Below are 23,810 nucleotides of genomic sequence, written 5' to 3' on the forward strand. Positions count from 1 at the left end.
ATATAGATATCAATAAGTTCGCAAAGGAAAAAGATACTTTGTCAGCAATCCAATTGTTCACAACAATGCCACAAATAATGTAATTTATTCTAACCTAAGGAACGCCTCTTTATATAACCCCCAGACACACTCATATGTCAGTGTATTTAAGGATATGGTTCTGAAGGATCTGAATGCTATACCAGTTAAACGCCCTCTTATGCAGGCCATAGATGGGACGTTTATTGGCCGAATTTTCGTCCGAACGGAAAATCGGCCGATATTCACACCGTTAGTGGGGCAATGTCCTCGGCCGATTTTCACGGTTCTTCCCGTTTCTTTTTATCGGTCATGCTGGAAAATCTGTGAAAAACAGCAGTTTTTCGTAAGTATTGGTGGCAGCATTGGCGGCAGCAACGACCGATAAACGTCCTGTCTATGGCCTGCATCCTTAGTGATACTAGAAAATAGTCTTTATTATCTAAGGATCCCCTCCCAGTTTACAAACGTTCTCTCAAAACCATCATTAAGAAAGGCTATGAGGATAAGGTAATCAATAAAAAAGAAAAATAATTTTTGTGCCCCACAGCACCCAGACTTCCGATGCTTTATTGCCTGCCAAAGATACATAAGAACCCCACTAAGCCTCCAGGGAGGCCGATCGTAAGTGGGATAGGCTCTCTCTATTTGAAGGTTGGTGAATACATAGATCACTTTCTGCAGCCATTGGTGGTACAAACTCCTGCTTATCTAAAGGATACCAAGCAGGTATTAAATGAGGTGAAGGATTTAACTATAACATCAACTACCTTTTTAGTCACTGCTGACGTGTTTTCACTTTATAGCAATATTAATCATGAAGATGGCATGCAGGCAGCTGATTTTTATTTGCGTAACACTATACCATCATCCCAAAAGAATTTTATTCTGGAATTATTACAGTTTTCTATGAACAGGAACTACTTCTGGTTCAATAAGCAATATTATTTACAGATAAAAGGCTGGAGTTAATCCTCTACAAAAGATACATAGATGACATTTTTCTTCTATGGCAAGGCGAGGAGCAAGCACTCTAACTTTTTTGGGACACTCAACAATAATAATCTCAACATCAACCTCACCTACACATACAGTACACTAGAAATTATTTTTTTAGACTTAACCCTGATCAACCAAGAGGACAAAATTCTTACTAAGTCGTTTTTCAAAGATACTGATCGTAACAGTTACGTCCCAGTGGATAGTTGCCACCATCCCTCATGGCTGTCTAATATTCCGAAGGGGCAGTTCTTCCATGAAGACCATATTTGTACAAGTATCTCTTTATAGTGGAATAGTGTACCACAACTCCAGTGTCTGCCAGATCTTTCTGGAGGGATTGTGCAGTCAAACGTGGGTTTTGAATTGTTTTTCTCACAATCCTGCGAGCTGTTCTGTCTGATATTTTTCCTGGTCTTCCAGATCTTGCTTTAACTTCCACTGTTCCTGATGACTGCCATTTCTTAATTACATTCCGAACAGAGGATATTGACATCTGAAAACGCTTTGCTATCTTCTTATAGCCTTCTCCAGCTTTGTGAGCGTCAACTATTTTCAGTTTCAGTTTTCTAGACCACTGCTTAGAAGAACCCATGGTGCTGATTGTTGGGGCAAGGTCAGATGAGTCTGGGCATTTAAAACCTTTGAGATTGACATCACCTGGTCTTCAGACGATGATTGAGAACAATCCATGGCACTGGCAGATCTCAGCTTTGCAAAGGGGGCAGTGCAAGCTATAAATTCTGCAGGGTGCCCAAACTTTTGCAGACGCCATTTTTTTGTTTTCTGTTATTTTGAAAGTGTAAATGATGGAAATAAAATCTAACTTTTGTTGACATATTATAAGAATGTCTAATCTGTAATTTGATGCCTTTTGGAGATTTTTCCATCTTTCCTTGGCTTCTTTATGCACATTAATACAAATTTCTAGCTGGGGTGCCCAAACTTTCGATCCCCACTGTAGGTTCATGGAAAAAGGTTATGATGAACCAACATTGAATAATTCAATGGCTATTGTGGCAAATATAAACAGAGATGATATGCTCAAAGTTACTGAAAGACAAGGACACACCAAATTCTGTCCGTTCATAACATTCTCAATACAACACAAGGCCATTAGTAGTATCATCCGAAAAAATCGGGGAATTTTAAAAACAGACAGGTCCTTTCACGTATACTACCGGAAAAACCTGAGATCATATTCCGCAAAGCAATGGCCCTTAGGAACAGAATAGCACCTAATGTAGTTGATCCGCCAACAACTACGTCCTTTTTTACTGATCTCAAAGGGTTTTTCCCATGCAACAAGTGTATCATTTGCCGTTGTAATAAGGACAGGAAAAAGAAACTAGAGTCCTTTACATCCTCTACTACTGGCAGATCATATGATAGTAAGAATTTTAAATCATGTAATAGCCGCTTCCACACCCAAATTTGCGGGCATTGATACTGTCTTATCACACTGGAGAGGCACACACAAAAGGAGAGCGGTTTCACAACTCGAAACCAAATGAGATGGGCACTCTTCACCCTGCAGGACACAATATAGATATTGACATCAATTGATTTATTGATAATAGCTAATTATTGTTGTTGTCCGTCATCTGTTCGCTTCTCCTTTTATTATCACACAACCCCTTTTTTTTATCCCTTCTTATAATATTTATTACTTTCCGTATTTTACACCTTGAAAGTCTTTATGCATATCTATTTCGATTAAATCATATGAGCATGTATGATTTTTGACTCATTAATTTTACCCGATCAAGTAATGGTTTTACATATTCCTCTGTTTTTTATGGATACAATTTTTATTTTATTATTCTTATTACATATTTTATACCATATTGGTTATTCTATTCTATATTTTTTTATTATCTGCTTCTATATCTCATTATCAGTTGTAATGCTGTATATCTATTCTAATTACATATTTACAAAAATGTGAGAATGTACTCACTTCTGTGAGATACTGTATATACAGTATCATATACACATACATTCTGGGCATCTATCCTGTTTTATTTCTGATCTTCTCTATATAATTTGCAGATTTCTTTTTCGTTAATATCTTTGCCAAATATTTTCCTGGTCTATTCCATTGATATCTTTCCTTTGCCACCATATTGAAAACCCTTTGTGTTTCCTGTTCTATTAAATCATTTAACTCTTCTTTCTTTAAAATTATCTTGTACTTCTATTTCTGTTGTTTTTTTATGTTCTTGTCCTAATTCCTCTATTAGTGTTCTCATCTTTTCCACCCGTTTCCTCTTTTTCTGCCCCTATCAAAATCAGCATACTCCTTATACATTTGGGCAAAAAAGTATTTAGTCAGCCACCAATTGTGCAAGTTCTCCCACTTAAAAAGATGAGAGAGGCCTGTAATTGGCATCATAGGTAGACCTCAACTATGAGAGACAAAATGAGAAAAAAAATTCAGACAATCACATTGGCTGATTTGAAAAGAATTTATTTGCAAATTATGGTGGAAAATAAGTATTTGGTCAATATCAAAAGTTCATCTCAATACTTTGTTATATATCCTTTGTTGGCAATGACAGAGGTCAAACGTTTCCTGTAAGTCTTCACAAGGTTGGCACACACTGTTTCTGGTATGTTGGCCCATTCCTCCATGCAGATCTCCTCTAGAGCAGTGATGTTTTGGGGCTGTCACTGGGCAACACGGACTTTCAACTCCCTCCAAAGGTTTTCTATGGGGTTGAGATCTGGAGACTGGCTAGGCCACTCCAGGACCTTGAAATGCTTCTTACGAAGCCACTCCTTCGTTGCCCGGGCGGTATGTTTGGGATCATTGTCATGTTGGAAGACCCAGCCACGTTTCATCTTCAATGCCCTTGCTGATGGAAGGAGGTTTGCACTCAAAATCTCACGATACATGGCCCCATTCATTCTGTCCTGTACATGGATCAGTCGTCCTGGTCCCTTTGCGGAGAAACAGCCCCAAAGCATGATGAATACTTATTTTCCACCATAATTTGCAAATAAATTCTTTCCAAATCAGCCAATGTGATTGCCTGGATTTGTTTTCTTATTTTGTCTCTCATAGTTGAGGTCTACCTATGATGCCAATTACAGGCCTCTCTGATCTTTTTAAGTGGGAGAACTTGCACAATTGGTGGCTGACTAAATACTTTTTTGCCCCACTGTATATGCTTTATGGACTTCCCACATCGTGGCCACTGAGACACACTCAGCTAGGTTTAACTGAAAATATTTCCCTATTTCTTTTTTTATTCTTCCTTCAGCCTCCTGATCCTGTAATAGTGTCTCATTTAACTTCCATGTCTTTATGTTATATAAATCCCCTTCCATTTTCAACTTCATTGTGACTGGTGCATGGTCTGATAGCGATATAATTTCAATATTGGATTTAATCAATGACTCCAAAAATCTATGTTCTATCATTATATAGTCCAGTCTGGAATACGTCACATGTGCCAAGGAATAGAACATATAATCCCTCTCCCCTGGGTGCTCAATCCTCCATGCACACTGGAGGATTAAGAACCCAGGGGAGAGTGATGTAACATCCTTTTTAAAGATTTTAACTATTTACCTCCATCTCTCTGCACATGAGACAAAGTATCCAGCTGCAGATCCATGCAGAGGTTGAAATCCCCAGCCACAATAAGTTCTCCTTTCTTGAAATCAATCAGTTTCCTTAATATATCCTCTAAATAGACCATTGCATTCTTATTTGGACAATAAAATATTTGCTAGCGTACATTCCATACCACATAATTTCCCTTTCAGAAACAAGTACCAACCCTCTGGGTCTACAAACCTATCTTTTGTGATAAATCATTTTTTGCCATCCCAATAGCTACTCCTTTAGCTTGTTTTGTTGCATAATACCAGATCGGATAATATCTTGATTGTAACTTACTGTAACTCTTGTGTCATGAGATATATGTGTATCATGTAGGAATACAACATAAATTGAGCGCTGCCAAATTTCTCTAGTAATCTTATGTCTTTTTACCGCAGTATTCAGTCCTTTTACATTCTAGGTCAAAGTTAACTACGTTCTTGTCCAACATCCTTTTATGTTAAACCCTCCTTTCATTTGATCCATATAGGAGGGAGGAATCTATATAGTAAATTTGGAGCCACATGAGAGTTTCAAAATACCCCTTCCTCTCCTTCCCACCCCTCGTACCTCCCCCCCCTCCCTCCCCCCACCACTACCCTCTTCCTACCCCCCCCCTTCTTGAACTCATATGGCCCACATCTAGTCCTTGGATCTGTTGTGGTTCTATCTCCCACCCTTGATCCCTCTAATTGGGGTTGGACTCTGTCCATAAATGCCTCCCACCACCCCTTTCTACCCCTTTTGGGGTGTGGGTTTCCAGGCCTGTTGAGCCTCACTGTGTCCCACCATTAATTAACCTTTCACTCCATACCTCTGCATTATGCAGACTACCTTACTCACCTCCCTTCACCTTCTCCCCCACCATCTCCCCCCTAGGATCAAACTCCTCTACCCCAACTATTATGTAACTTTTATCTATAAAGTCTCTCAGGAACAATTTTTTTTTGTTTCTCTTGTTGTTCCATCTTTTTTCTTTCTCACTTATTTCATTTCTGTTGAAGTCTTTTTCCTTGTAATTTTATGCCATCTCTCCTTTTCCAGTCGCATTTCCTCCTTCCCCTCTGTCCAATTTGGAACATCAGGTACTTGTAAATCTAGTCTCTCACAAAAATCCTGCAGTTTTTCTGGGAACCACAGTCTAGCTGAAAGTCCATCTTTCCATCCAATCAAACATGCAGAGAAACATCAATTATATCAGATATTTTTTGTTTGCATTTGTTCCAACAATGGTCTCACAGATCTTCTTCTTGCCAGTGTTTTAGGTGCTGTATCTGCATATAATTGCAAATTAGTCTCTACGTATGTTATTGCACGTATCCCTCTAATTTTTTCCTATATTCTTTCTTTATCCTCATAATAGTAAAACTGCACTATCACCTCCCGTGGAGTTCCAGTAGTCACTCCTTGGGGTCTCTTTATCCTGTGGACTCAATTCTCAGTTGTTCTGTTATAGGTCTATTACTGGATTTAGCACTTTATTCATTACATCTCTTATATCTTCTCCTTGGGTCCTTTGGGTAACCCCCAAATCCTCAGATTATTCCTTCTATTTCTATTCTCCTGATCTTCCATCCTATATGACAATCTTCTTTGTTCAATTCGCATATCCTCCATTTGACTCTTAAGCTCTGTTATTATTTGGCCATGCTTATCCAATTTTCCTTCCGTTTCTTCAACTTGGGACAGCACCTGTTTCAAGTCCTTAAGTCATATCGTTCTTTAAAGAATGTTCTAATTTTGTGAACATATCTGCCATTTCCATTTTTGTGTGCATCTGAGCACCTGCTCCTTGTACTCCCATATTCCTTATATCCACTTTCCATATTTAAGATTTCTTTACCTTGATTCGGATCAGTTGATTCCATTGACACACTGGATTGATCTCCACTATTATTTCCCAATACTTGTCCTCCACCTGCTCCCCATTGTCTCTCAGGGATCTCACTCCATGGACTCTTTTCCTGAGGAGGCAAATATTTTTTTATTTTACTATTACATGTCTTGGGTGTTTTTACCCTTACTCCTTTTACTGATTTGCTTTGATTTGATTTATTGTTTCCTCTGTTATTTCTTGCTTATAGCTTGAAATATATCCTTGTTCCCACTTTACTTCTACTATAGAGAGATATAAAATATGGGTATATATGGGCCGGATCAGCAACTACTATCCTTAATCTCGAAGATAAACAACTTATATATTGTCTCCTTCTTAATTTCCAATAGTCCTTTTCCTTTTCAGCGTTCTTCCAATCTTCCAGTTTTATTTCATTATTTAATTCTTACTTTTGTCCTCCACTGGGTGACCCCATTTTCACTTCCCCACCGCCTTCTAATCACCTTTTTCGCCAGTCACCTGCATCTCAGATCAAAATACATTTAATGTCAGAATATCATTATCTTTGAGCACTCACCGCTCTCCACATTTCACTGCCCAGCTGCTCTCTCAGCATGCTCAGTGTCTGCTGTGACTTTATGTAGCCGTTCATCCACTGTCTTCTTAGTGGGGGGGTACAGGGGTGTCCACCCGTGGATTTGTTTTCCTCTGTTCTTGTACTTCTCTTCAGGACCAATCTTTATCCAGGGGTCTATGTGGCCGCCTCACAGCCATCTCCCAGCTTTCCATCAGCGACAGCTCACTTCCATTGATTTTCCTCTCCGCTCTACACCACAACGCAGGATCAACACCGTTCTCCCGGCCAGACTGAGGAGCCACTGGAGCACTCCTACAGAGCTGGAGACCACGCTGACCGGATCACAAGGTATATCTTATGCTGTCATTCTACATTCTTGTTGGGTGCACCAGAGGTCCTACAGCATGCTTCTCATCAGCGCCATGTTCAGGCCCCTGACTGCTTGATTATTGCCATGTATACCTGATGTGCCTTTTACTCAATAAAATCAAGTTAAAAAATAAAAAAAAGCTGAAAAGGTAATGCTGCGCCTCCCTCTTAGTCAATATACAGTATACCATCAATATATATCCCATACATGTGCACATATATTACACTTCTCAATCTTATGTAAATCAACATAAATAAAAATAAACGTGCAAAATCATTTGAATTTTAAAGTGTCTTTGTGACTTAGCAAAAGAAGGTAAAATTAAGGTTTATTTAAATATCGTATGTCTTTTGTCTACAATGTTGTGTGTGACCTTCTCCACTTTCTATTAGTACTATATTATACTAATCAGATTTGTTTGACAATATCCATCTTTTGTGAATCAATGCAATCCTGCCTATTATTTAAAAAAATTTTTCCAGCAAAAACCCTATGTGGTCTTTTACTAAACTCTTAAGTGTCTTCCTTAGAGAGGTTAAGCAAAACTGGTCTGTGGTTACTAGGTAAAAAATTTTGATCCCTTTTTAAATACAGGAACCACCCTGACCTGTATTTAAAAAGTCCAGTGGTAACACATCGGTCAGTAATCAGTCTAAAAAAATTAGAAACAATGGCTTTGATATACCAGCCTGTCATTTGTTTTACATTTTTGCTGCTTTTATTTCCCTTTCACTTATTTTGTTAAATTATTTATAATTTTTAAATTGATGATAGTGTTCCTTCCTTTTTATAGTCTATAAAATGCCATTTTCTTATCTAAATTTGGACATAATCAACATGATTTACTTTTAACCTTTCAAACTTACTGCCCATGGGAATAGATAGTTTGTTTGCATACAGTCAATTTGAAATATTCCACTTTCTGTCCTGTTTTCTTTGATGATATAATGTTCTCCCAGTCTAAGTCTTAGTGATCAACCCCCAGCCTTGGAAAATTTGCTCTCTAAAAAGTTTTTTTCTTTCCAGTATGTGCTTGTTGTTTATAACGTACATTAAAATGAAATCATTGTTATGGTCAACTTCCCTCATAGGCCTATATGGATGTACTGAACTCGCATCCAACCCCCTTCCTCTCTTCCTTGGCTTCCTCCACATTTTCACCCTTAGACACCTAATCTAGTTTTATCTTTCAAGTTAAAAATGTGGGACTCCATTAAGTTTACCTCCAGCCTCGCTTCTCCATTTCTTCCCTTATTAAAATGGCCAATTGTCATTTATTCCTTCCAGGCTGGGAGGAACTTGCCCAGTTTCAATGGTGGTCTGAGCATGGTTTTCGTGACGTATGCACTCTCCTCACTCAGTCAGGCATCCTGCTGTTTCAACGATGATGTTCAATTCATGACACTCAGTTGCGGGGGCATTTTCAATATATACAGATTGGACATTTTCTCCATACATAATATGGAGCCATTACCTCCCTTTTCTACAAACTAAACTTGAAAGTTAAGTCTTTGTCAGTGACTGTTAGACAGGAAGTCTTCCTTTAATGGTCAATGGTATTTTTTATCAATACAATCTTGCCATATGTGAAGAAACTCAAATTGCTAAATATTGTTGAGCTGTGCCTTTAAACCATCAAATATATACAATAAGTGCACCATATAAATGTGCAATACCTTTTAAATAAAAAAAAAATCATATGTAATAAGCAAGCATACAACCAAATATATGACCATAACTTAAGCCCTTCCTGCCGGCGCCTCCCGGCCCTTTAAGAGTTTCAGAAGCCGGGAGGCGGGACAGGGTTTAGGGATCATGTGACCGTCGTGACGCATCGTCACGGGGGTCACATGATCGGGAAAGGTCTCGATCGAAAGAGCAGACTGGGTCCTTTCTGTGAGTACCGGACATGTGTGCAGGGTGCGCGCTCTCAGCACATATGTTTTTTGTTAATTGCACGCAAATGTGCGGCTGCTCGGCTTCTAGACCCAGACGCCGGGAGGCCGCACATTTGTGTGCGGCCGGCGTAAAGAGGTTAATATTAAAATCATGTGCACCAAATAAATATACTGTGCCCTTAAAGGCTAAGTTCACAGTTTTTTCTAAATTCTAGCTCTCCTATGTACCAATATACCACAAATGCAAAAAAAATAAAACTTTTCTTTGACTTTGAGAACAAGGCCTTACCTTAGCCCTTGCTGTATTTTTTAGAAAACGTCCTCAATTCCTGGTATGCAGATGTAGGACAGAGACACCAGTAAGGCACAGGAAGGCGTTTACCACCTGATCTTATTACAACACAAATTCTGCACTGACCTCATTAAAACAAACACCCTTCACTCATCAACTATGTTGGCACATCATCCTAAGCATTCCTGTATGTGTTCATTTGCCTGGCTTCCCCACCGTCTCTCCAGACAGGTCTAAGCTTCATGCTAAACTCTCTGCGGCCGCATGTGGCCTACGGGCTGGACACCCCTGATCAGCCTGATTGGATGCAAAGTGAATGGATAGATAGATGGGTCCTCCTATTACGTAGTTTTGGTTTATCTAAAGGAAATTGTACAGAGATTTTACAATTAGATTGTATAGTGTATGGCCACATTTATACATGTACATAGAAGGCAGCGGACGGAGACCCTCAGCTGTCAGGTCCCATTCACATCTTTGAGTGTGATTTTTTTTTTTGGGGGGGGGGGGCGTTTAGGAGCTCATTTCATACAGGGCGGCCAATTCACTTGAATTGTCTACCCTACACATGACAAACACTCCAAAGAACTTATTTTTGACTGGATCCTAGTGCGCTTCTCTCCACAGATTTTTGGTGCATTTACAGCACATTTGTCATGCAAAATGCATGGCAAACATACACCTGCTAACCACACTTGGGCTTCCATTAACATTTGCATTTTCAGCATATTTCTGAAATGAACAGGAAAGCAAACATTTTTTTTATATTCAAATATTTTTATTGAATTTTCAGCAAATACAATTACAGGTGAAGGAGCATATAACTACTATAGGTAAACAGTCATACAGGCAGTTAATGTAGTGCAATACAATTCCAGCATATAGTGGGAGACAGTATCCACAGAAGTTAGGTCAAAGTATGCAGGAAACAGTACGTTAATTTTTTTTTTTTGCACAACTGAGAATCTATAGAGGGGAATGGGGGAAGAGATAAGGAGCAAGGAGGGAAGGTAAAGAAGAGGTAGGAAAAACTATAGGGACTAACAGGTTAAACAATACACCACTCAAAGCAACATAAAGTACTCCATAATGTATGAGCTATCAAACTTGAACCGTGCAGGGACCAGGAACTTGTAAATTTGGTATAAGAGAGGTTGTTGAGGGCAACTCTCTTTTCTCTATCGCACTGGAGGTTTAGATCGCTATTTACCATAGCTAGTGATGGTGATGAGAGCGATTTCCACAATCTGATTATGTTATTTTTGGCTGCATATAGAGTATGAATAATGACACTTCGCGAATTAGGGGGGAATCTTTCTATTCCAATATGGAATAGTGCGAATGTGGGGTCTGGGCTTACTGTATTTCCGATCTCGGATATTATGTAAAAGACACTATTCCAAAAGGATCTTATTGATTTACAGGACCACATGAGGTGTAGAAGGGAGCCTATTTCTCCACATTGCCGCCAGCATTGTGGAGAGCAGGTGGGGTAGATTGACAATTTATCCGGTGTTAGGTACCATTGATGTAGTAATTTTAGGTAGGATTCCCAATGTGTAGCGCAATGTGAGGATTTGTACGTAAGAGTAAAGGCTTTGCACCAAGACTGATTCGATACTGGTTGGTAAGTTAATAGTTCCCAATTTCTTAAGGACAGTGTTCTTAGATTAAATTTAAAATTGGTAATGTGGGAGTAGAACACGGAAATTCCTTTGCCAGGGTATTTAGAGTGGTTATAGTACTGAAACGCTGGGGATGGAAAAGTAGATGTAGATGGAATGCGTTTAGAATTTATGCAGTGTATAATCCTTAGATAAATAAAGCGTTCTGAAGAGGGTAGTGAAAATTTGTTTGGAGGAAATGGAAAGAGACTAGTTTGTCTTTCACATAAAGGTCTAATAGTGAGTGTATACCACTTGTTTCCCATAGTGTCAAGTTAAGGTAGGAAATTAGAGGGCACAAGATATCAATGGGAGTAGGTATTGACCTGTAGGTTGAAAAGGTGTGTGATAAAAGATTAGATCAGCCCTCTAAGGAAGCCTTGATACACAGGTGATTGATAGGTGGGAGTTTGCTATCTATAGAGTGTAATATAAAGTGGTTCTGAGGTAAAAGTGGGCGAAATAATTGGTGTTCCATAATGGACCATGTTTTTTCCCTAGTTGGGTGCCACCAAAGGTACATTTAGCCAAGAACTGCAGCTAGATAGTAAGAATGTAGGTTGTGGAAGGCCCACACCTCCTCTATGGTATTGGTGAATTAATAAGTTAGTGACGCATTTAGGGCGTTTAGATTCCCATAAAAATTGGGTAAATTGCCTCTGGATATTGTGGAAGAAGTTGGAGGGGACTGGTTCAGGAAGGGTCCTAAAGATGTAAAGTAATCTGGGTAAAATAAATATTTTCAGAGCAGCGATACGAATAGTATAGTTTTAGATAGGCCATATGTTTGGAGAGAGTGGAGTTCCTTTAGTAGAGATTGGAGGAATAGTTTATGGTTAAATTAAAAAAAGTTGAGGCTGTCAGATTAATGCCTAAAAAGGGGAATGATTGGTTGGCCCATAGACATGGAAATTCTTTAATGAAAAGATTTTGAGCTTTCAGGGGTGTGTGTAGGTTTAGGATCAAAGATTTATTTTCATTTATTTTATAATAGGAGACTTCTGCGTAGGAGGTAAGAATATGACGTATTATTGGGAGTGATTTGGAAGGTAAGATGATATCATGCGCGAATAGGCTAATTTTGTTCTCGACACCTTGGAATTTAATGCCAGTGAAAATCATTTCCTCTCGGAGTCTGGATGCAAGGGGCTCAATGAGTAATGCAAATATTATAGGCAATAGGGGTGCTCTGCCTCCTCATCGTCCATACGATTGTGCCATAACCTTACAACCCGGTGCCACTCCTCTGTGTGGCAGGGTATATCCTCTTTCGGTTGCGGAGAATCAGGGCATGGAGGAGTACGTTGCGGATGCGCTTTCCCGGGGGCACATTCGCAAGTCTACTTCTCTAGCAGGAGCTGGCTTTTTCTTCGTGAAAAAGAAGGGCAGTGAATTGAGGCCTTGCATTGATTTTAGGGGTCTCAATCGAATCACAATTAAGAATGCTTACCCAATTCCGTTGATTACCGAGTTGTTCGACCACCTCAAGGGAGCAACGGTCTTTACTAAACTCGACCTTAGGGCTGCGTGCAACCTCGTACAGATCAAGGAGGGCGACGTGTGGAAGACTGCGTTCAACACCAGAACCGGCCACTATGAATCCCTGGTTATGCCCTTCGGGTTGTGTAACATGCCTGCGGTCTTTCAGGAGTTCATTAATGATGTCTTTCGTGACTTGTTGCAGCAGTGTGTAGTGGTTTTCTTGGACGACATCCTGGTTTACTCTGTGTCTATGGAGTCTCATATCCAGGATGTTAAGCGGGTGCTGCAACTGTTACGTGAGAGCGAGCTTTTCTGTAAGCTCAAGAAGTGTGAATTTCACCGATCCCTGGTTGCCTTTTTGGGCTACATCATTTCCACTATGGGATTTTCCATGAACTCTCAGGTTTCGGCGGTTCTGTAGTGGCCTCGTCCCAGTTGTCTTTGGTCCATTCAGCGCTTTTTGTGATTCGCCAACTATTATCGGAAGTTTATCAGGAACTTTTCCACGCTGGCCAAGCCTCTCTCAGATCTGACCAAGAAGGGCAGTAATCCCCACGAGTGGTCATCCGAGGCCATCTTAGCTTTTGAAGCTCTGAAATCCGCCTTCGCTTCGGCTCCGATACTGTCTCATCCCAATCCTGGGTTGCCTTTTGTCCTCGAGGTTGATGCATCTGAGACGGGAGTAGGCACCCTCCTGTCTCAGCATCGGTCGCCCGATGGACTCCTACTTCCCTGTGGGTTCTACTCCAGGAAGCTTTCCTCCGCAGAATGCAACTACCAGATTGGAGACAGGGAGTTGTTGGCCATTATTCAGGCTCTCAAGGAATGGAGGCACCTGCTCGAGGGTTCTGCAGTTCCGGTCCTCATTCTCACTGACCACAAGAACCTGACGTATCTCTCGGAAGCTAAGAGGTTGACGCCCGTCAGGCCAGATGGGATCTGTTCTTGTCGCATTTTAACTATGTGGTCTCCTATTTGCCTGGCTCCAAGAATGTCAGGGCTGATGCCTTGTCGCGGCAATACTCTGAGCTGTCTAGTGAGGACTCTGAGCCGACCTCGGTCATACCTCCGGATCAGATCCTGGCTGCCATTCGTACCAGCCTGACTTCTCCCCTTGGGGAGCAGATTTTGGCGGCTCAAACTGATGCTCCCTCTGAGAGACTGACTGGTAGATGTATCGTACCTGAGGGATTGGGCACCCGCTTGCTGCGTGCCTACCATAATTCCAAGACTGCCGGGCATCCAGGGAGGAACCAATTGTCCTGGGTCGTTTCTCGTTTATTCTGGTGGCCATCTCTCTGTTCCGACATCGCCTGATATGTAGCGGCATGTTCTGTCTGTGCACAGAATAAATCTCCTCGGCATCTTCCATTGGGCCTTCTGCAACCCATTCCCAATGGGGAGAGTCCCTGGTCACACCTGGGCATGGATTTTATTGTAGACCTCCATGCGACTCGAGGCCATATGGTCATTCCTATGGTCATTGATCGTTTCTCCAAGATGTGCCATTGTGTTCCGTTCAAGAAATTGACAATTGCGCAAGAACTGGCTACGGTTTTTGCCAGGGAGATCTTTCGCTTGCATGGGTTACCTAAGGTGATTGTCTCGGACCGTGGGAGCCAGTTTGTGTCCAGGTTCTGGCGCGCCTTCTGCTCCCAGTTGGGTATCAAGCCCTCCTTCTCTTCGGCCTACCACCTGCAGTCCACTGGGGCTGCGGAGCGTTCCAACCAGGCCCTGGAACAATTCCTTCGCTGCTATATCTCAGACCATCAAGACAATTGGGTCGATCTCCTGCCATGGGCAGAGTTTGCGAGGAACTTGGCTGTCAACTCATCCTCCGGGATGTCTCCCTTCATGGCCAACTATGGGTTCCAACCCGCTGTATTGCCTGAGCTGTTCTCGCCACAGGACATTCCGGCTGTGGATAACCATCTTGCTGCCCTGCGTTCCTCGTGGGGGCAGATCCAGAGGTCCTTGAAGGACTCAGCTCAGCGCCAGAAGCTCCAGGCTGCTCGTAGACGGTTGCCCGCTCCTTCATACCAGGTCGGAGATCGGGTGTGGTTGTCCACTCGTAACCTCAATCTCCGGGTGCCCGCACCGAAACTGGCTCCCCGTTTTGTTGGTCCTTTCCGCATCCTCCGCAAGGTGAACCCGGTTGCCTATGCCCTTGCTCTTCCTCCTGGGATGCGAATCTCCAATGTCTTCCACGTATCCCTGTTGAAGCCTCTGGTCTGTAATCGCTTTACTGCCTCTCCGCCTCAGCCTTGTCCTATCCGGCTTGACGATCATGAGGAGTATGAGGCGAGCCGCATCCTGGACTCTCGGTTGGTCCGCGGTCGGGTGCAGTTCCTGGTCCATTGGCGTGGTTATGGTCCCGAGGAGCGTTCCTGGGTTCCTTCCGCAGATGTTCCTCCTCCGCGCTTTTCACGCCCGCTTTCCCCAGAAGCCTTATGTTGAGCCGTGGAGGGGGAGGGGCCCTTGAGGAGGCGGTACTGTCAAGGTCCTACCTTTCCTCAGGGCTTGTGCTGCTCCAAGTGCTGGCATCCATCGTAGGTGTCTACAAAGCATTGTGGGATCCTTTATGCTTTCAGCCCCCTGTGGCTCCTCCCCCAGGAGGTGGCGGCTTATCACATATAAGTCTGCTGTTTGTAGCTGTCCATTGAATTTGTGTCCTGTCTGTTGCACAGCAGCAAGCTCCTGTTTAGTTTCTCATTGCTCTCCTGGATACCGACTCGGCTTTGGCAAGACTCCTCCCTGGCTTCTGACCCCGGCTCTGGTGACCATCCTTCCTGGCTTCTGACCCCGGTTCTGGCGATCATCCTTCCTGGGTTCTGACCCCGACTCTGACGACCATCCTTCCTGGCTACTGTTCTACCAAGTCATTCGCTGTTGCTGTTGGACTTGCATAGACACTGTCTTGTTTTTGTATAATAAACCTACCTTTAATTGCACCTCCTTGTGTGTCTGGCTCCTCGCTCCCTCACAGAATACCTCTCATATAGACCTTATAAGTAGCCCATAACACATTTATGGAAATATCAGGTGTACTATTTGTACTGAAGAAGTGAGAATGGGCTTCCACAATGGTTCTCCAATAAGTAGGGTCTGTTAGTAAAGTGGAATTTAGTCTCCAGGGATGAGAGACAGAAGATTTATTATTAGGTATTCCAATCATGATGCATATTGGTGATTGGTCTGTCCTTGTTATTGTACCTTTTAGTGGATGACGAAATCTGTTGTAGTGTCCATTTATCCGAGAGGAAAAAGTCTATTCTGGAGTATGACAGTTGAGGAGAATAGTACGAGTAATCTCTCTCTGATCCTTGGTGGCATCTCCACATGTCGTAGAGGTTGCTGGTGTGCAGAAAGTGGTTTAGGGAATGATTAGAGGGTCATTTGCAGGATGACGAATCCATGATGATGTTTATAACTATGTTGATGTCTCCTCCGATAATTAGACAGCCTTTCTTGTGAGTCAAGATTAGGGAATATAGGTTTTTGCAAAATTGGATTTGGTTTCAGTTCGGTCATTAGACATTAACTAGTATATATTGGGTATAGTTGATAAGGCAAACTAGGCTATGGAAGCGGCCCTGGGGGTCTGCAAATTCAAATGTTATATGGAATTTAACCGTGTCTCTCATCGCAGTTTTTCTTTTTGTAGTGCGAGGCTAGAAATTTTGTGGAAAAGTTCCTTATGTTAAAACACAGGGGTCTTGAGATAGCATAATGTGTCTCTTGGATGAAGACAATGTCTGCATATAGGGAATGTGCTTCTGATAATTGGTGATCTTTTATAAGGGGAGTTAAGACCCCGAGCATTGAGAGACATTATTGTAAGTGCCATAGTGGTAGGTATTGTTGCAAAATGATTGGAAAGGAGATATCACTTGAAGAGGGATTATAGTTGTCATCCTGAACAAGAAAGATGTCTTTGTTTTGAAGATGGTATTCATTTGGTACAGAAGATGGAAGCTGGGATTCTCAAGTAAGTTGGTATGGCCACGCATATTTGAGAATCGTGATATGAATTGCCAGAAATTTATCTGAGATAGTAGGAGTAGGTAATACCAACAGGAAACACAGAAATAACAATAAGATAAAAAAATCTTGGCAAAATACAAGAAGAATGGGTAGCGTTGATAGCTACTGTTGAACGGGGTATTGTAGGAACCATGGCATTACCAGGGTGCCATGTCGACGTGAGGATATCATTCTGGAAATTACGAGGAATAGGCCGAGGCCTTTCAGCAACAGGTATTAGGTAGATTTAATGCAGGAAACCAACAAGGCGTTAGGCCGCAATCAGGTCCAGTCCCCTTCCATGTGGTGAGGGTGGTTTAGTGTACGCTGGTAATCTTCTATAGGTAGGATGTTCCATTCTTTGAGGTTTTCAATGCCGTCCTCTAGACTCCTAATTTTAAAAGATTTGCCCTGTCGTTTAATGAGTTTAGTGGGGATACCACATTGATATCCTATGCCATTATTGTGTAGAGCTTTGGTGATGGAGATCAGCTTTTTTTCTGTTGAATAATGTCACTTTGGTTAAGGTCACATATAATTTGACACCTGTGTGAGACCTGGGGAGGGATGACTAGTTCCTTGCTACCACCATAAGCTTCTCTTTGATGTGGTAAAAATGTACTTGGACCAGCACGTCTCTGGGGACTGACACTGGTAGAAAAGATGGTTTTGGGATTCTATGAGCTCTGTCAAGTGCTGCTTCGATATCACTAAGTGACGGGATAAGGTGTTTCATTAGTTGTTGTATATAGGGTATCAGGGTTGACAGATTCTGGGATGCCACGGAACTTAATGTTATTCCTCCTAAAGCGGTCTTCTAGGTCTGCTATCTTGAGTTTTAGTTGTTGGAGCTCGTTAGCTTAATCTGCATGTGCGTCTACCACAGTATTATAAGCCGAGAACATTTTTGTCATTTTGTTCTCAGTATGGTTCAGGCATTTAGCATGCTCAAGAATATTGTTAAAAAGTGGAGCTATTACAGCAGCAATGTCACTATGCAGGGTTTGTCTTAGTGACAAGCATATTTTTCATAGCTTGTTCTGATACCAGTTGGTCTGATACAGGAAATGCTTCTATGGCTGATTGTAGCTGTAATGTAGAAGCAATGGCGATATCAGGCTGGTGTAGTACATGTGGGTTCCTCAAATCTGGGTCTCGTGTAGTGGGTGACAGGGGAGTAGAAGACTCACCCGGATCCCCATCATAGAGAGGCATCAGGAGCCTTGATCAGGCGTGTATACGGTCTGTTCCTCTGTAGGAGCGAAGCGACCGCTCTGCAGGCCGCTGGTGCCATTTTGGATCCTGGTTGTCCCGCGCTGGATAGAAATCCATCAGTCTTTGTGGCTGAGCAGGTGCTTTTCAGCGCTGGGCATCGCACCAGAGGGAGCAAGGGACTATACCCTGTGTGGTGAAGCGACGGTGTCCAGCTGGTCGGTGTGTAGCCGCTACTGTGCCTGAGGTGGCTGAGGAGCCCTGCTACTGAGTGACCATGCAGGAAGCCAGCCGGACACGCCCCCCAAAGAAAACATTTTTTGTTCAGAAAAATGCAGATGTGAATGAAGCCTCCTTGTTCTTGTGTAAACACACCAATTTCATTTTCTGGCCCCATTCACGCACATAGTGGGACAATACTGTTTATTGGCTTGTTTTTCCTGTGACATGCATAGCGCAGGTCATTGATTTCAATGGCTACCCTACACCCAACTCATGGGACAAGTAGCTCATGGGACGGTTTAGAGTGTTGCATTTTGCATGTTTTTTACTGTGTGCTTTGTAGCATGACACTTGTTTTTAACACGGCAAAATGTGTTTTTGCCTCCACATTTTAGGTGGCATTAACAATTAATGGCACCAAAAGCTTGACTAATTAATTTTAGGTGTATAAAAGTGGCCATACACTATATAATCTCATTGTACAATCTCCTTTAGATCTACCATCAACTATGTAGGGGCAATTGTTGTGAATAGGTCAGCCCATTCAAGTGACCCCCCCCCAATTAAAAAAAAAAAGAAAAGAAAAAAAAGTGTGTAGCATGTGAAGATGTGAACGGTGCGGAGCCTGACAGTGTATTCATCCAAATAAAGTGGAAAAAGCGAGCGCTCTCTAGTAAGCAGCTGGGACACCAAAGGTAACCAGTAAAAAAACCTTCAGAAACATATAATAAATAAATAGGTGCAGTGCTGCAAAAACACAATAATAATGTTTGTGAGTATGCCAATAAAGTGACAGTCTGTGCAGGTCTATGTGCAAATAAGCTGTAGAATACACAAATAGTGCTCCAAATTGTGTGGTAAAATTACGCACTCACCAGATGCGTAAAGTAAATATGCATTAAAAGACACTACAAAGGTCCCCTTAGGAACTGGATAACATCCTAATCTGGGCTAATCCTCCTCCTAGGTGTGGTGGTGATTGTCAGGAGCTTACGGGTAGGAACAGGATCCAACTGGCCAGAGATCCCTTTAAGGGATGGATGGGTGTAGAAACCTGCTTTAAGGGACTCCCTTCTCTGGATGCTTAAAGTTGGCAGGATCAGGAAGGGCTCTATAAATAAATTGCTCTGTGCAGGAGACCATAGAGAATGCCAACGTTACGCGCACGCGCCATTTTGCCTATAAATTGAGTGTAATGATTACATGGCGTAATTGGTATCCACCCTCTGAAGAAGTGCGTGCGCACAAAATGCGTTAGAAGCCAAAGATGCCGTGACGTCATGCTGCCGGCGCCACATGGAGGCCCGGCGGCCATCTTAATTGCTGGACTGTTAGTCCATGTGAATTTTACTCTGCTGATTCTTGGATTTTGGAATTGCGAATTCGTTTTTTGATCTAATAAATTAATGATTTGTTACCTACTACACTATGGGCATTCTCTATGGTCTCCTGCACGGAGCAATTTATTTATAGAGCCCTTCCTTTAGTAACAGACTTGGAACACAAGTGCCACCACCCAAGAGGGGAGCCAAATCTACAAGAGATAAAGAGCAAGGCACAGGAGTTTGGTTCCAGGAGGGTACAGTAAATAGAGCCTCCTCCCAGGGCTCACGGGAGAATATCTAGGACAATCTCCGGGCATGCCACATGAGGGGGGTCAAGGCTTTCAAAATAGATAGGAAAAGGTCACAAATGTAGGATATTGGCACAACTGTAAGAGATAAAAAAGGGCAAAGAGGCTTGTTTAAAAGCAGATACCGTAAAGAGACACCAATGGAGACACCAATGGCCCACAGGGAGAACCAGGTGAGGTAATAGAGAAGGGATAGTAAACCCTTAAAACACAACAGCTAGGCAGACAAAAAACCTAAATAACCTCTGTGAGAGCTCTACTGACAAGCCTAAGAGAGGACATTATTTAACCACCCACAAGGGGTATCATTATCTAAGAGCAAAGAACCTGGCAAAAACAGTGACGGAGTCCTTTCAGGTTGCCGGAGCAGGCTATATCAGCATCAACACATGACTGAGTCCTCTAATTGACAAACATGAAGAAATCAACAAAAGCAGAGTCTATTGATAATAGGGTTGAGAGCGAAGTTCATCAGGTCGTAGAACAGGAATCTTAGCTGTCCTTGATGAGGGAGTCCAGGAGTCAGATGATACATTAACTGAGAGAAAGAAAAAAAAAGTGAAAGCAGCACAGTCAAACATCGGTAAGACTCACTCCGAGCCGGCAGTCAGGGAACCACAATCGGGACTCAGGGCTAGTGGGGGCGATGGTTTGTTCGAGTCCTCTGCTGTGTTTTCCTTCATTCTGAATTCCTCCTTGGATCAGGGTGGAGGTAGAACAGCAGGATCCAGGAAACCGGAATCTCTGGGGTATCGAGCATTGCAAACAGATCAGGCAGCCAAGTTGGGGTCTAGAGTGTAAAGGAGAAATCTCCTTTGAGGACAAGCAGATGGAATTGATAACCCCAGCGGTGTGTGGCCTCCATGTTTCTAATCTTCTCCAACAGCGGTTTAAGGCTATGTTGCATCTGTACCTTTTTCTTGTAGTGAACAGGAAGATGAACCGTCGAAGCAGACTGGGCCTAGATGCCATGCTTTGCGGACAATTTCCTCCTTTATGTTGAAAAAGTGCACCCTACAAGGGGTATCCCACGGCGTCCCCTCAGCCAGAGGGCTAGACCCCTAAATCCTGTGGGCTCTGTCCAATCCAATTGCCTTGGTGGAGTCCCTAAAGAGGACCCTGTTAAAAACAGCTGTGACTGTGAAATGTAAGTCACATGTGCCCGCCATCTCTGTTATCCCCCACAGCTTTAAATTATTCTTCTGCAGCAGTGGATCCCTGTTTGAGCTGCACCATGTGGATCAGGTGCCATGTTGCCTTCCTATAAATTACATTTCCTCAGAAAAAGGAACCAAACTGGACGTGCAGTCGTATCAGGTAACTTTCACTAACATTAAGTTTAATATGTCCAATATAATTTAGTTATGGTTATCAACAAAAGTAAAAAAATAACTTAAAAACAAGCCTATCCTCTCTCAGGAAGCAATACTTACAGTATGTAGCCCAAATTTACACACATCTCTGCACAGCATCTTTGGTGTCCAGGTAATCTCTATGCAAATCGTACATTTTGCCAGTAAAATTGAGGATGAACTTCCCATTCACATCTTCTATGATGTTCTAACATGGCCTCAATGGCCAACAGGAAGTACCAGAACTGGGAAAAGGCAGCTAAGCCTTAACTTTTTCCTCCAAATCAGATATTGCAGCACCACTTGTTTGGGGGTTTCTAAGACACTGAATAAACTGTACATAGGTATGTGTTGGCATGTATCTATGCCTATCTAGACTTTACTTTCTAGTAAGGAAAGGTTCACAAGAAATAGTATTCATCTGTGTTTTGGTGGTTGCATTTTCACAAATATGGACTACCCCTTTCAGTTACTTTTGGATTGAAGGAGACAACTGTGACACTTTTTCCAGCATATGACCTTGGAGTGTCATCTTCCAACATTATATAACACTTTAGCTAATATTTTTAAAGTATTTTAAGAGTGAAAAAGGTACATGCTTACCTGGTAATGTAAGGCATACTAGACTAGCAATCAGTAATGTGACACACATGAAAATTATCAACAGAAGGATCTGGAGAAAAAAAAAAGAAATGTCTGAGTAAACACAAGACACATTTTTCACTTATGAATTGCTAATCAAAATGGAACTCTACAATATAATTCCTCTTATTTATTGTTGTGTATTACTTTCACATTATTCACTTTCTGTCCGCCCTATAGCAGATTTACTGCTACAGGGCAGACGTTCTGTGCAAAATCACGTATATAAACAAGATTTTGAACTTTGACCACTGGGGGGAACACACCTGCTGTTGAAGTGCCGCTTCTGCTGTGACTGGACACAGCAGAAGCTGATCAACAGGTGCCGGCCAATGGGTGAGCACTGACACTTGGTGATCGACGAGGAGACTGACATAACACAGCTCTGCCTATGTAAACAAGGCAGAGCTGTGTAATGTCATCGGCGATCTGCTAGATGTTATTCAAGGAATAAAATCTAGCAGATTGCCTAGTAAAAACGGTACACAGTAAACACAAACACTGGTTAGAGAGACCATTAACACTTTGATTGCCCTATATGTTTAACTCCTTCCCAGCCAGTGTCATTAACACAGTGATGGTGTATATTTTTAGCACTGATCACTGTATTAGTGTCACTGGTTCCTGCAAAGTGTCAGAGTCAGACTGTCCGCCGTAATATTGCAGTCCTGCTATAAGTCACTGATCACCGCCATTACTAATATATATAGAAAAATATATATATATATATAAAAATCCCAATAAGCGTATATTGATTTATTGATTGGTCTGGTCAAAAGTTTTAGCAACTACAAATGGCTATACTATACATATACATTTTGGCCTAAATTTAAAAAGAAATTTGATTAAAAATTTTTTTTAGCAAAAAGTAAAAAATATTGTTTTTTTTTTTGTTTTTTTTAAATGTTGGTGTGTTTTCATTTATAGCGCAAAAAATAAAAAACCCAGAGGTGATCAAATACCACTAAAAGAAAGCTCTAATAGTGGTAAATCTTCCGGAGGTCAAGTGGTTAAAGGAATGGTATAATGCAGTGTTTCTCAAAGTGTGAGGTTTGAAGCCTTCTCGCTCAGTACAGAGAGGGTGCACCACTGTGGATGACCTGCCATACGGTAGCCTCATACTGTACGGTGAGAAACAGCAGCCTTCCACGTGTCAGCAGCGGGTGGCTAAGTGGGCTGAACCGGGATGTAAGAACAGTTATTGTCCTAAGCTGTCCAGCAGCTACAGCTGTGTGGGATTTGGGTTACTGTGCAGGTTGTGCTCACTGCTGTGCTGGGGTTTCCTGCTTGGATGAATGGCTGTGCATATGCAGTTGTATTATGTATGAATGATTGATGGAAACAAAATGCCAGGCAAGGTTGTAAAGTATTAGCAAGAATAACATATTAGCCACTATTAAAGCCTCATAGAGATGTTACTATTGGATTATACAGTATACTGTGCAGCTAGCGTGGTGCATGTTGACAAACACAAAACACTCGCTCTATGTCAGGAACAGAACTGCGCTGTTCTTGGGTTGGGGTTGAGATCTTGGAGATGATGCTTGACTGATGTTTATTAGTTTACCTCTAATGTTCCAGTTTCAGTGATGAATTAAAGGATTATAGAAGTATGACTAATCCAAAAAATATGTACAGATGGGTTGGGTGGGAATGAAAATTCACTTGTTTCCAAAAAAAACTTCATAGGTCTGAGAACCGCTGTGTAGTGGCTCTGTACATACTGTATATTCATTAACCACTTGCGGTTTGTAAGATTTACCCCCCTTCATGACCAGTGCTGTTCGGCACTGCGATATTTCAACTGGTAATTGCGTGGTTGTGCACTGTTGTACCCAAACTAAATTTATGTCCTTTTATCACACAAATAGAGCTTTCTTTTGGAGGTATTTGATCACCTCTGCGGTTTATACTTTTTGCGCTACAAACAAAAAAAGACCAAACATTTTTAAAACAACAGATATTTTTCACTTTTGGTT

General features: G+C 41.9%; 1 protein-coding gene across 1 annotated transcript in view; it reads right to left on the minus strand.

Annotated features, from left to right (window-relative positions):
• The window catches only part of MARCHF6 (membrane associated ring-CH-type finger 6), a gene marked incomplete at its 5' end in the record, with an annotated part of 388,473 nt that overhangs the window by 259,534 nt on the left and 105,129 nt on the right, over positions 1-23,810 (minus strand). The window contains one exon of the mRNA XM_089654544.1: positions 21,793-21,862. Within this exon, the coding sequence (XP_089510670.1) occupies positions 21,793-21,862 (70 nt within the window). The remainder of the gene's footprint in view (positions 1-21,792; positions 21,863-23,810) is intronic.

This window comes from Staurois parvus, unplaced genomic scaffold (genome assembly GCF_062004578.1).
Source record: "Staurois parvus isolate SC_StPar_1 unplaced genomic scaffold, SC_StPar_1.0 ptg000775l, whole genome shotgun sequence".
In the NCBI taxonomy this organism is placed as follows: domain Eukaryota; kingdom Metazoa; phylum Chordata; class Amphibia; order Anura; family Ranidae; genus Staurois; species Staurois parvus.